A 14,529-nucleotide genomic window follows, 5' to 3' on the forward strand; every position below is an offset into this window, starting at 1 on the left:
GTCAAAGGTTTATTAAACCTTAACAAAATACAAGGCGTGACTGAATAAGGAAAAGTTGCAGCGCTCAGAGCACGCCCCCAAACGGCCATGTGCTCGGCTACAACATGGATACTCTGTTTTTTATATCCTCGCCCCCTCCCAAAGCCTTGACAGTCACCTTCTCTGCCGTCTATTGGTGGAGATCACTTTCTTACAGCTTGATTGTTGCCATGCCGCGCCTCCTCGTAACAAGCCTGCCCTCCCCTAAATGCAATGACTAGTGAATACCGGGGGGACAGGGAACAGGACTGTGCGGAGAACATAACAAAGTCACATAACTATACATCTATAAAACTTCTCTTAACATACACATAATGCTCGTCTCTTAATTATGAGAGCCAACCACCGCATTACGTATCTGCAGCAGCTGGATCCCTCCTCACGGACGAGCCCACGCCAGCCCGGGCCCTGCCCTGTGCGCGTCCCCAAGCAGGTCGCTCCAGCCGCCACTGCGGAACTCGCACCGGCGGCCGAGCCCCGCCCCGCCGCCGCTGACACAGCACGATTTCCAGGCACTGCAGGCAGTTCGGGGGCGGCCCGGGACAGCCCTAGTTTATTCTGCCGGCGCGGTCGGTTTTACAGCGGTGCTGGCTGTGCTGAGGCGGGGGTTGGGACTACGACTCCCAGGCTGCCCCGCGGCTGGGGCACATCCCGGCGTGCCTGGCGGCCGGCCGGCTTGGCGGAGAGGGGCGGTGCTGCTTCGCCTCCTCCTCCTCCTCCTGCCGCCGCCAGCCGAGGCGGCGCGGCCCGGCCCGCTCCCTGTGCTCGTGGCGGCTGCGGAGCTGTGGGGGTGGGCGGGAGCCGGCGGCGATGGAGCACTGACCGGGAAGGTACCGGCGGGGGGGCGCGGGCAGGACGCGGCACGCGGAGCGGGTGACTCAGCCCGGGGGGAAGGGGCAGTGCGGGCTGAGCTGGCGGCGCCTGCGGGCTCCCGCGAGTCCCCCGGCCGGTTTCCTCGGCCCGGGGCCGCCTCCCAGCAGCCGAGAGGCTCCGGGAAAGCGGGGGGAGGAGGCACCGCCGCGTCCGCCTGGCCCCGCTGCTGGGAACAGCGGGGGCTGCAGCCGACCGGGCCCCGCCGGTCCCGCCCTGCGGGTGCCACGAAAAATATCTGTGCTTTTTTCTGCTAATACTCGCTGTAGTCTGTGGTGCGGTTCTGTTCGCGGGAGCTGCCGCCTCCGTGGCTGTCCATCCGCTATGGTTCTGGTGGGGGAAGGAAGAAATCGTAGGACGGCAGCGTGAGGGAGGGAGGGAGGGACCTCCCCGCAGTTCCATATCCCGCTGGCCGCGGCGTGCTCGGAGCGGTGGTTCCCCGGCGCTGGGGCGCTCCCGGCGGCCCGCGACGGCGCTGGGGAGCTGTAAGGACAAGCGAGGGCTGTGCCGCCGAGCTGAGCCGAGCGCTGCGGGCTCTGCGCTGCCGAGCGCTGCGGGGCCGTGCTGGCTCTCCCCAGCCACGGGAGAGCGGGCTCTGACCGAGTCTGGGCGGGGGCAAGGAGGCCTTGCTCCTTACCGGCATTCCTGCTGGTAAAACTGTGCCCGAAACTAAGACCTAATGTCACTTCCAGAAAGAAAAAACTTTTCTAGTCCCGTTGAAAAGTTGTCGAAGTAGCGGTAGTTACACAGTTGTTGGCTTTAACCGCCTGTTAGGTCGGTGTAAAGCTCTAGAGCCCAAAGAGGCTGTGTAAATATGTCCGAGGTTTGCAGCAAGCGAAACCGCAAAAAAGGTGAATTTTAATGTCTTTGTTTTATTAGAGAGAAAACTTGAGGAAATTCAAATGAGGCACACCACTGGCTCCCCCTGTGTTACCACATCTTGTAAATACTTAAAGTGACTGCTGAACATGAAGCTTTCTATAATTGCTGATTGTTGCCGTGGTTAGCATCTGTAGTTAAAATGCTTTGAATGCTTTCATGATTGGGGTATATCTGGATCGAAGTTACACGCTTTGGCCACGTCTATGTTGTTTATTGGGTAGTCTTGCCCAATTGTAGTGGGTTAAATTTTTTTTTCCTGCCTCTTTTACACTAGGAAACCAGTCTTTACTGTCAAAGGTACTTTTAAGTATTTAGTAGGGGAAAAGGAGTAAGTTATTTTGATGCAACATACCTGTATGACTTTGCTGGTAAGGAACTGCAGCCTTTAATTACTGTAAGATGAGTTTGCCACCTGATGTGGTGTACTGCTTAACAAAAAATAATCTCTGAGTAAGAAAAACAATACTTTCTGCACAGCTATATATTAACTATTAATGTTATCTATTGTTTTTTATAAATAAAACTTGCTTTAATTACATACTTGATGTTATAGCTAAGTGCATTTTGCAGTGGATTTTGTGAATCATTAGTACTATTAAAATCACTGTTCAATTTTGCTTTAGAAGTGTAACTGGCTGGTTAAGTAGACACGTGGCAGAAAAGATACCTGCTTAAGTAAAACCATGAGGCAAGAAAAGCTATTTTATTAGTTTTCTCAAGAGGCTCATTCAAATATTTTATCTCATTAATTGCCTTTTACAGCTGGCTAGTCAAGATGAAACCTAGAAAAGGCTATATGATAGAAGTTGAAATTTTAAATATGCTCACGAGGCATTTAGAAAGTTAGTAGAAAGATTGGCATTGCTGTTAGCAATAACAAGGGAAGAGAATGCATGTTGGAGTCACGTTATTTTTATTAGCAAAATTTGTCACACAGGTGTAAATCATCTGACCAAAAGATAAAAATGTACTGATACTAGCAGGTTAATATGCAAAAAAAAAAATTCTCAATATATTAAATAGTTGTGTAACTCTGGCCAGACTCTAATCAAAGGATGCAATTAAAAAAAAATTCCCTAGAGCTTTTTACCTTTTTTTAGTCTGGCTTTTCTGGATGTTGATTATGGGGAAAACGGATTGGGGGCTGGGGACACAGAGGGAGAAGACTCAGCACAGCAGTTTAGTCCCTAAGGATTCTGCCCCTGAGGGGGATCACTGTGACTAAGGCAGTCTGTGAGGCTTGCTTTGCCAGGAGTCATCACTTTGTTCCAGACTTTCTGGTTTCTGTACTGCCAAAACCTGCAAATTTTTTTGTATGAACTCAATTTTACTTATTAAATTGCTTTTCATTATGCATAGTGTGTTCTGTCTTGACTTTTCTATAGAAGTCTGTTACCACGTTAAATTTTGGGCTCTCCTTTTCAGTTCTGCTTGCTGTTGCTTGTCACTGTGCCACCTTTCTTCCCGTGGGGGAGGGCAAACAGTAGAGCGTGCACGAGACACGATACTAAGAAATTAGAAGTTCTACCTATGGGTATGTAGGCAGCTTCAAACCACAGCTCCTTTGTATTTCATCTCTTCCTCTTGTCTCTTCCTTTCCCCTACCTCCTACATACTTACATAACAAGGCCTGATTTCAGGCCTAATTAACTATGTTACCATGGGGGGGGAGGCGGGGCAGAGAACTGAAGGATAGATGGATTTTTGTCCCCTCTTGTTATTTAACAGCATCCTAGTATTTGACAGAGAAATTTTATTTTTTTTTAATTCTCTGTGTTTTAGTAGAGCATTGCAGAACAGCCTATAGTGGCAAGCCATCTTTAGAACATTTGTCTAGCTCACTTGTTAATTTTACACTGAATTTTCTAACTAAAAATCATTGCTAGTGAACCAGCACCCATTGGTAGGAACAGAAAACTTTTTTTAACAACTTAGTGTGGTGTATTTTGTGGTTAATTTCTAAGACACTTGTATGTGCTTGCTTTAGAAGAAAGACTTCCTAATGACTTTGCCCCCACCACGGGAAATACTTCTTAAGTGGGTGTATGAAGCATCTTATCTATACTGGAGTTAAGTAGAGATATTTTTTTTTTTTCGTAGTTAGGTTTGTGGTGGGGAAAAAGCCAACATCCTTTCATTTAAGGAGTGTATTGTTGTATCTTGCTGAGACTTCTGCATGCTTGAAATTTGAATTTAAGCCTTTCACCTGAATACTATACATAATGCCATTTTTCTGTTAACTAAGTTCTCTTTTCAAGAGAACTGAAATATATGGAGACTTTAAAGTTTCCTTATTCAGTAGAAAATACAGTACTGTGAAAAGTTGATTAAAGAACTCAGAATTCCAGTATTTGTACTGGAGCATTCATGTTTAGTTGGAGTACATTTTTTGAGATTTGTGGGCCACCTTGTGTCATTGTTACTGTCCTGGTTTTAATTTTTCTTGTTCTGCTGAGCAAATAAAATTTCTCTTTCTCTATTTGCAGATGATCATATTTTGCCCTCTAGAAGCAGTGGGCAAAGCAGTTAGGAGCAAGAAACAACGAATATAGCAATAGACATGGATGAACAAGCCCTTTTAGGGCTCAACCCAAATGCTGATGCAGACTTCAGACAACGAGTATGTAATTAATTTCCTCTTCTCTCTAATAACCGGGGATAGTATTGCAGTGCAAAAAAAATCTAATGTTTTCATGAGCTGGGTGGGAGTTTCTTGAGTTTGTGTTGTAAGCCAAGTGCGTAGGGTTTGCGGTGGCAAGTACAAAGCAAAGTCATGTTCAAAACATGTAAGCTGAGGGGATATGTATTATCAGTCCTGTTACATTTCAGTTTGATTGCAGTTAACATGCATAGAATTTATTTTTCTGGACTCTTAACTGTTTAAGTTTTTTCAGTTCTATGTACTTGTTGCTCAACTCCTTACATAGATTCTCATAGAATGAAAATCAGCCACAGAAAACTTGTACTTGTTGCTCAACTCCTTACATTGTTTTCTGTGGCTGATTTTCATTCTATGAGAATCTTTTTGCTTGAAATTAGCCTGTTGATTCTTAGGATGTTTTTAACTATAATTTTCATGGATTATATAGGTTTAGTGTATTTTTAATGAAATGTGTGGGTTTAATTGTAGTGAAGCTTGTGTTATTGTAAAGTAATCATGATATGTGGGTAACATTTACTGCATAAGAGATGATCCTATGAAAAGACATTATTTATATAACTATTTATTGAGTAATTATCTCTGCTAACTGATTATCATGTTGATTTAACTGTCTACAAGATAATTTCTAGTAAAATCTTCCAGGAATGAGGATGTTAATACCATGGTTTTGTGTTCGTAAAACAAATCCTAGAATGTTTAAAGCAGTTACAAATTTGGTTTGATTTGCTAAGTAGCCTGTTAAATATGTTGATTCTGGGTATTTGTCCTTATTAAAAGGATGGATATAGCTAATCTTTAGTGTCAATAAAATATCACTAAAATTGGAAGCTTTTAGATTTGACCTTTTAACTATGCAGTCTGCTGAGTTTTGAAATATTTCATAGCAGAAGGGGACCTACCTTTTCCACAGTCATGTGAGATGTAACATAAGGGAAGTATCAAACAATTTCTAGTAAAATAATACATTAAGAAAATCATCAGTACTAATTACAGGAAGTTAATTCTTATTTTAGGACTTAGTTTTGAATAATTACTTTGGGAGATGACTTTGGTGTAAATGGAAATCTTTATGAACTGATGCAAAAAGCAGCCCCTAAAATATCCAACAGCCAAACCTCCTCCTTGAAATACTTGCATTCATAGAATTGAAATAATGTTGTTAATCTAATTTCTGCTTCAAAACTTGCTTTACTGTTCTGTATTACAGACCACACTGAGCCTTAAAGCAATTAAGTCAAATTAACTGTTGTCAAAAGCTGTTTAGGAGTCCTGATAAGTATAATGTGATTATTTAAAATTTGGTAGAGGTTTTCTTGATTTCTGTAGAAGATTCATTTACTGACAGTTGTCCAGGTGATTAGTGTTTGAATGCTTTTTGATTTTGGGGTGTTGAATACAAGAAAAGTGGTGCAACAAAGTAGTGAATTGTTTTCAGTGAAAAATCTAAACTACCACTTCTTTACAATGTGTGGAAGGAATTGTAACTTGGATGTGAGCTTCCTCCCCAGTGGGAAGGCCCTGAGCAAGCTGCTCTAGTCTAACTGTGTTTCCAGAGGTTCCATCTAACCTCAACACTACTGATTCTATGACTTCCATATTCAAGTAACAAAAATCTTTGTATTGAATATGAAGTGGAAATGGATACCTAAGATATTAGCATTTGGAAAGAATCCTGCTCCGTGTTAATGTGATTAGGGAGTCACTGGAATGTATCCAAATAGTGTTTTGAAGGAGAGCTGTTTAAATACAAGGGAAAGTGTGAATGAGGTGTTACTATGTGTTTTGTTCTTTTAAAAGTGAAACTTACTTTGATTTTTGCAGGCATTAGCCTACTTTGAGCAGCTCAAGATATCTCAGGATGCTTGGCAAGTCTGTGCAGAAGCATTAGCTCAGAGTATATACAGGTAATGTAACTAATAATTTCTTATTAGTAATATGTGTGGGTCTCATTTAGCTGTGCAGCATAACAGGCAAACTAAATTGTTGAAAGTTAATATAGTCTTTTTACTATTTTTAGTATCATAGTTGATCTGTGGCCTCTGTATAGTGCCTTTCAAGGAAGAACAATGTATAAATTAAACTCCATATTAATTTAGGAGCCTATAGACTGCTGGGTTTTGAAATTCTGGGGAAAGAAGTGCTGAGAATTGCTCCCTGTGAGACTATAAACTTTATATGTATAAAGTCTCATAAGTAGTTCCTTGCACCAGTTCTATGGAGTAGGCCATCCCAATTTTCAAGATGCAAAGAGTGTGTAATCACCACTATTTTTGCACATAGTTGTGTTTTTACATCAAAAATACTAGGTTGCCACTGTTTTATGGAATAATTCCATTTAGAAGGAAATTGAGGGGTGCGTATATCCTGAATACTAACAGTAGTTTATAGTGAATGCTTTTTTGTAAATGATTTATCAGAACTACTGACTCCGTCAGAATGTGCAGTAATTATAATTATGTAAGATTAGAAATTACAATCTTTAAAATATACATTATGGTTGTTGCAAGTTTTAGATAATAAGATGAAAAAGCAGTGTGGATAACAGAGCGTGTGGAATGTCTGTGCTTAATCTACACCCCAGTTTGTCTTTACATTTGATTTCTAAGATGCAGAGTACAACTTGCACTTAGTGTAGTAGTGGGCCTCAAACATACTATTGAAGCCTGCTAGATTTTTGTAAGGGCAGGATACAGTAGGTATTGTAGTTTTGTTTGTTCAATACTGAAATCAAACCATAACAAACAAGTGGCTATAGAAAAAAAAGACTATATCAAACATAAATATTAGTTTAACAGTTGCTCGTTTGTACCAGATTGACTGCTCCACTGTTTGTCATTTTTGCTTTGAAGTAACAGTAGCAGCAGGTTTGGTTTTTTTCTGGTGCCAAAGGGGCAATCTGATTGTAATATTTGAGGATTTTTTTTCTTCACAGAAATGTATACCATATTGCTTCCAGTAACAGAATTTTCTTTTCTAGTGATGATCACATAAAGTTCTTCTGCTTTCAAGTTCTGGAACATCAAGTTAAGTTCAAGTGAGTAATTTTACTTGACACCATCCATATACATCCATTTAATTTTCCCTTTTTATTCTGCTTGAAAAATGAAATAGTATCTGTTTCCTAGTTGTGGCTGTTGAGGTGTCTATAGTCTGGTGCAGAGATTATATTTCTTTACCTTTTCCCTGGAGAGGTTTTGAGCAGCATGCTCTGCTCTCAGCTAGTCTAACACATCTATGGCCCAACGCAGACCCAGTTAGCAAGGACTCCTTGAAACTTGGCTATTCGTGTCTGGAGATTCAGGCCTTACTCTGTGCTCTCACTGATTTTTGCAGCTGTGCTCTGTACTGAGTCCTGGACTTCAGACAGAGCCCTATTCATTCAATAGCCATGGCAGAGATGTTGAGAAAGTAGTCTTTTCACTGAGTGGTGGTTTCACAGAACCATAATTCTAGGGAAAAATACTTTTTAATAATATGAGTGTCATTGCACAGAACTATATTTTTTTCTCACTTTGGGCTCCCTTGGTCTGGAATTGAGCATCATGGAATCTTTGAATATCATTGTGACTGCTTGTAATACGCTGAACGGGTCAGGAATTTAGATAGGAATAAGACATATTTTGTGACTGATTTTTACAGTTTGATATGAGTGCAAATGTTAAACACTTTTTTATTTACCCAATTTTACCTCACTGTCCATTTTTCTCTGCTTGTTTCATTCATGTCACTTGCTTTCTGCAGTATGTTTTCTCTTTTTTCCTGGTGCTTATTTTCTTTAAACATTTTTGGTGGGGTGTTTTTTTCTTTTTAATGAATAGTTGGCTGTGACAGGAACACTGGAGTTCCATTCAGCAGTCATTCCTATTAAGGACTTTACAAGTCTTTAGCTAACTCTCTTTGCAGTAAAGTATTCTCAGCTTCACTAGTCCTTGCAGAGGTATGGCTGGTATTTGAGGTGGGCTGCATATAGTGTCACAATTTGCCAGGACTGTATGTACAACATGAAGTAGAATTGCTTCCTTGGGTTTTTTGACATAAATCTGATAGTAAATGTAGTATAGATCAGATCAGTGAAGGACTTCCTTGTACTCAATAGTAATAGTCTTCAATGTGTAGTGAACAAGTTCAGGCATATACAGATGTCTCTTCCTTCTCCCCTTGGCCTATGGTGAAATGTTTATTTTTATCAGGGTCATAAGTCCCGTCCCTGATAGAGCAGCCTTCCTGTAAAATTTCAAGCTTCTACTCCAATATAGGAGGCAGAAATGCCTCAAAATGTGATCCATTACTATGGGTAAAATGTTTTTTAGTATCTTTGCCTTTGAGTCAGAATTTTAACATGCAAATAGCTTTGTAAATTGCTGTCCTAGAAACTTTTCATTTACGTTAATGTGGAGCATTACATACCACATGAAAGAGTTTTTGCTTTGCTGAGTGTTGGTGCTTGCCATGAAGCACAGTTGTATTTTGACCTCAATATTTTTTTGTGTTTCAGATACTCTGAACTTACTGAAGTCCAGCAGCAGCTAATTAGGGAAACACTCATAACATGGCTGCAAGCACAGGTATGTATGTTCTTCACTGCACTCTTACATGTTAGGCTTCAAGGCTAATATAGGGCGTTTAGTGTGGACTAAATGTTTAATCTGTTGTTTGAGTTTAAAGATGGCTTTCTGAAAATATTTGGTATCTTATTGTTAAAGATTTGTGAGAAATTTTTTAAATCAAGTGTTGTAAGAAGTCCATGCCTGAACTTAGTATTAAATATATAACTCTTGACTCATGACTATGGTTTAATCAATTATGTATGAAATAAGGTGTATTAAACATTCCCCTTTAGAGAGGCATAATACAGATTCCTGATGTTCCTGAGTGTCTGGAGGAGGAGCAGGCCTGCTAGTTCTTTTTCTAACATCCTACTGAGTGAACTCTTGTCTACTTGAAGTGCTGGCAGATGTGTATCACTCCTCTGTGATAAACCATGTTAGTACCATGGCAGAGTATGAACTATTCTTTCTTGTGGATCAGTTACTGTAGCCAAATTTGTAGTATCAGCCCCACCCAGGAGTTTGCAGTCAGCAGAAGTATCCAGTGGTTTGCCCTTACCCGCCATTGTGTAGCCGTCATTCCACTTCTGCACTGAAGATACATAGTTGCCTGGAGAAAACTTAGCAGTAGGAAATGGAGTGTAATACAACTAAAAAGAACAGATCATTATGAAGTGGATTAAATTGCTCTTCTCTTTGCTGCAAACTGTTTTGTTTAGGAGTTTCTAAAAGGAAAAGGAGAGGAGATTGGTAGTGGTGGGGTTTTTTTCCCTGTTAGATTTAGGAACTTCCCTTACTATTCATAGCACTAAGATCTAACACAGGCACAAGCTAGCTACAGGAGGATTGTAACTTTGACCAAACTGACAAATGACCTTCTAGTCTTTGAGTAGTTCTGATGGTTTTGCATGGGAGGCATTTATGGAAGTAAAAGGAAAAGGAGAGGAGATTGGTAGTGGTGGGGTTTTTTTCCCCGTTAGATTTAGGAACTTCCATTACTATTCATAGCACTAAGATCTAACACAGGCACAAGCTAGCTACAGGAGGATTGTAACTTTGACCAAACTGACCTTCTAGTCTTTGAGTAGTTGTGGTGGTTTTGCATGGGAGGCATTTATGGAAGACACTTAATGTCTTGGTACTGAATGAATGAAAGGCTTAGGACTGTATCACCCGTAGAAAACATTTTCCTTGTTGCAGGAGACTTTAGCCATTTTTTCTTCAAATTCCTTGGAAATCTAAGGGTTTATTTGTTGATCTCAGCCAGGAAGAGAGGTATGACATTAACTGCTACAGAGAGATCAACAAACCCATATGATTCTTTTCTAATTTATTGAGAATATATAGATGAAATGTCTTGTTTCTACCAGATGCTGAATCCCCAGCCTGAGAAGACTTTTATTCGCAACAAAGCAGCACAAGTCTTTGCATTGCTTTTTGTTACTGAGTATCTCACAAAATGGCCCAAGTTTTTTTTTGACATTCTGTCAGTTGTTGACCTTAATCCACGAGGTGTGGATATGTACCTCAGAATCCTGATGGCTGTCGATGCTGAGCTGGTGGACCGGGATGTTGTTCATACATCAGAGGCAAGTTATTATTTTGCATTAGCACTTGTTTTAAAATTTTAAGTTCTCTTACTTTAATTTGAGCAGAAGGTTTTTAGATATGCTTTTTTTCTTGTGGCAGCTCTGCCTTAGACACATCAGGTGGTTTAAATTCAAAATATTATGTTTAGCTTTTTTGTAGAATGTGCTTTTTATGATTTCATACTTTTCAGATAATTTTTTTTTTGCTTGAAAGCTTGCAAACAAAAATTAATCAACTGAGTTTGCCAGTGTAATGCTATATTGACTAATTTTAAAATGTTAATGTTTTCTAGTGCATATTTCAAGAGGTCCTAACCCCTTAAAAAAGTCTATTTAATGATTTAGAGAACTGCTCTTATTTTTTTGCCTTTTCTTTCAGTGTTTGGACACTGTGGATAATAAAAGGGAAAACTTAGGAGGTTTTATTTGTTGGAAAGGAAAAATCCATTCTCTTTGGGTTTCTGATTTGAGTTATTTTGCTATGACACATGATGTCTGGCATCTGGATACAAAAATGCTACTAATTTGACGAGATGCTAATCTGTGACAAGACTGATTTTATCCTTTTTCTGTATTGATAGGAGGCTCGTAGGAACACCTTATTAAAAGATACTATGAGGGAACAGTGCATTCCAAGTTTGGTGGAGTCGTGGTACCAAATCTTACAAAATTATCAATATAATAACTCAGAGTTGACATGCCAGTGCCTTGAAGTAGTTGGAGCTTATGTATCCTGGATAGATTTGAGCCTGATAGCCAATGAAAGGTAAGAAGGTTTTGATGGAAAGGGTTTGCAAAAATCACCTTGCCAGTGTGCTGACTGTAATTCTATATATTAAATATATTTATATATTCTATATATAGATATATTTATTATATAAATATTAAAAGTCCTTCATAATATAACATATAGTTGTTTATGTTGTACATGTAAAATATATAAATATTTAAAATATATATAGAAGTCCTTCAAAGATGACTTTTAATTCTATCTTTGGAGTTTTGGGAATTTTAGGAGAGTGATTGTTTTTGCAAGCCAAGCTGATATAATGGCCAAACTAAACACTACTCAGTTTGCTGTGTTCTCTTTAAAACGCATAAAATGTTGAGTTTTGTCAGTACAATAGAAAAAGAATTGTAAAAAGAGTTCATTGTAAATATTCACACAAATAATATAAAGCTTCTGTACAATGTCACTTTGTATATATAAAACTGAACTATTTTTTCTGTGAAGGTTTATAAATATGCTGCTAGGTCACATGTCTGTGGAAGTTCTCCGGGAAGAAGCCTGTGATTGTTTGTTTGAAATTGTAAATAAGGGAATGGACCCAATTGATAAAACAAAACTGGTTGAGTCTTTATGTCAAGTACTGCAGTCTGCTGGCCTCTTCAGTATTGATCAGGTTTGTGTATTGATTTTTAACAATAGAAATGAGTCATAGATTTCTGACAGTTCTTAAATAAGTTGAGGCACAGAAAATTATAAAACAGTCCATAAGTTAGAGGGAAGTACTTGTGCTTCTGCATTAAAGCTGAACGCTTCTTACAATTTTCTCATACTTCAATTTAAGAGCTTGTTATTAATGTTCATTATTAGTTTGAACACACAGGGTTTCATTCTAGAAGCAAGGTATTATGTAACTTCCCTGTTCCTCTCCTAAAGCATGTTGTGCTTGCTGTTAATTTGGCTTCTGTGTTTCCTTGTCTTCCCTGAATCTTCCTTCCTGAATGACTCTGAATCTTCTCTCTTGAATGATTCTGTAATAGGTATTGTAGGCAATATAGCTGATCTAATGTCTCACCCTAAAAAATTCTGTGCATGATTAGGTAGGGCAAAGAGCTTTCTTAAGGACACGTATGCTGTTTTGCACGTGTGCACCATCAAACATGAGGCTTGAAATGCTTATCTGTAAACTGGAAAAGTATATCTACTAACTAAATACCGATTTTCTGGCAGTTGCCTTGTTTAAGGAACAGCTGTTCCCTCCTGCTGTGGAGAAGGAGCAACCACTCCTTATGAAGCTGAAGTTCTTAGATTGCAAGGCTTTTACTTCTTACTTTTGAAACCTTTGTCAGATTTTTATTCCTACTAATAAAACTCTTGCTTCAGTCTTTCTTAGGTAGACTTGTTATTCTTTTACTTTTGTGTAGTTATAGCAGAGACCAAAACATCTTTTTGACGTGGCTGCTTTAGGGGTATTTCTGGATTCTGATCAATGTATTTGTGCAAAGCAAGCCAGAAATATTTAATATTAACTCACTCTAACAGGCAATACTGAAAGGTACTTGTTAATCAGTATTTCTGGAGTGAGCTGCAGTTGGTAATTCTTTGAAGTTTTTCCATAGAAAGATTTTCCTCTTATACAGCCTAGAATTTATGGTAGGCATGTGCTGCTGCTTTTATTTTGAACCTTATTGCTGTAAAGAGAGAAACAAATGAATCTGAAGAGGTGAAGCAAGCTACTGTTGTGTAATGGAGGACAGACAAATCTGGCATTGCTTTCACTTTTTTCTCTCTCCATTCCCAGGGGAAAAAGAACCAATTGTAGGCAATTGGTAGTTTCCAGCTAGGAGACAAGTGTTGGTTTAATTCTACATACTAGATGTGGGTAGTACAGTCTGTAGTCTTGTATTATTTAAATATAAGCTCTGTTAGTATTTTTTATCAGGTGTCTTTTCTTGCAGGAAGATGATGTGGATTTTCTGGCCAGATTTTCTAAACTGGTCAATGGGATGGGGCAAGCATTAATAGCTAGTTGGACTAAACTGATAAAAAATGGTGATATGAAGAGTGCTCAAGACACTCTACAAGCTATTGAAGCAAAAGTGGCCCTGATGTTGCAACTTCTAGTTCATGAAGATGACGACATCTCTTCGAACATCATTGGCTTTTGTTACGACTACCTTCACATCCTGAAACAAGTAAATACATCTGGCTTCAATTTAACACCAATTCTGACATGATTTCATTTGATTTTTGTGTGAATATCTCATACTTCGTGCAAACTGACTTGCAAAATAGGTTTTTTTACTAATTAGCATTCTGTTTCTCTAATGCCTGTGGTCATGCTGTTTCTGTAGTGTTGTTTAGAGATCTGAAGGAGTTGAGTTAAATCTTTCGTTAAAGGGGGAAAGGCAGATCACATGGCTGTTAAAAAAGCAATTCTTTTACTTAGACAGTAATGAAGGAGTAAGAATACAAAAAAATAACACTTGAATTTTATTTTCCAGCTTTCTGCACTTTCAGACCAACAAAAAGCTAATGTAGAGGTAGGTATTTTTTACTACAGTTCTATACTTCAAGGACATATTAGATCAGAATATTTCATTTTTCTGGAATAAATCATATTTCATTTTTATGTCTCAATGTGTATGTGACAGTAATTAAAAGTAAGGACAGTGTGTTCCATCTTTTGCTAAGTAACTACAGTTGTTTCTTTAAATAGTAAGCCTATATTGAATTGTGTATGAAGATGAAAGCTATTTTAGAGCTGGTCTTCCCAAACAAGCAAGCTCCTCTGCAGGCTGTACTGTTCAAAGAATATTCTTAAATCAGCTTGGAGGAGTTGTTTCTTGAAGTTTTTATTTTTATTAAAACCTGCCCTAATTCCAAAGGATTGGAATAAGTCAAGAAAGGATTGTCATAAATGTAACTCTTAATAATATAATTTAAACTTAAGAAAAGCAACAATTGAGAAATAACAATTGTAATTATGAGCAGTTATATTTTAAACATTACATCAAATATACATTAAGCTCAAGTAGATAATCTTAAGTTTTATATAAAACATGAAGTCCATGTCCAGTTTTGGAAGCAGTAAACTTATATGGATTTTTCAGTCTAGTCTGCACCAGTGTGATGTACTGACTTAGATGTTGAACTGGTTAGATTGGTGCAGTTATTTCATAAGTTCATGCAGCTAACAGGTTTGATTCCTTT

The 14,529-nt window shown here is 38.9% G+C and overlaps 1 protein-coding gene across 2 annotated transcripts in view; it reads left to right on the forward strand.

Annotated features, from left to right (window-relative positions):
- XPOT (exportin for tRNA) overlaps nucleotides 1–14,529 on the forward strand; it is a 27,487-nt gene continuing 12,958 nt past the window's right edge. Inside the window, exons 1-11 of one of the 2 annotated variants that reach the window (XM_039704145.1) lie at nucleotides 1–869; nucleotides 3,217–3,325; nucleotides 4,278–4,411; nucleotides 6,275–6,357; nucleotides 7,431–7,487; nucleotides 8,949–9,018; nucleotides 10,371–10,589; nucleotides 11,171–11,355; nucleotides 11,824–11,992; nucleotides 13,275–13,511; nucleotides 13,821–13,859. In XM_039704145.1, the coding sequence (XP_039560079.1) occupies nucleotides 4,352–4,411; nucleotides 6,275–6,357; nucleotides 7,431–7,487; nucleotides 8,949–9,018; nucleotides 10,371–10,589; nucleotides 11,171–11,355; nucleotides 11,824–11,992; nucleotides 13,275–13,511; nucleotides 13,821–13,859 (1,119 nt within the window). In that variant the 5' untranslated portion in view covers nucleotides 1–869; nucleotides 3,217–3,325; nucleotides 4,278–4,351. The remainder of the gene's footprint in view (nucleotides 870–3,216; nucleotides 3,326–4,277; nucleotides 4,412–6,274; nucleotides 6,358–7,430; nucleotides 7,488–8,948; nucleotides 9,019–10,370; nucleotides 10,590–11,170; nucleotides 11,356–11,823; nucleotides 11,993–13,274; nucleotides 13,512–13,820; nucleotides 13,860–14,529) is intronic. The other variant, XM_039704146.1, reaches the window with a different exon arrangement.

The sequence above is a fragment of the Passer montanus genome, unplaced genomic scaffold (genome assembly GCF_014805655.1).
Source record: "Passer montanus isolate IOZ18808 unplaced genomic scaffold, ASM1480565v1 scaffold17, whole genome shotgun sequence".
NCBI lineage: Eukaryota > Metazoa > Chordata > Aves > Passeriformes > Passeridae > Passer > Passer montanus.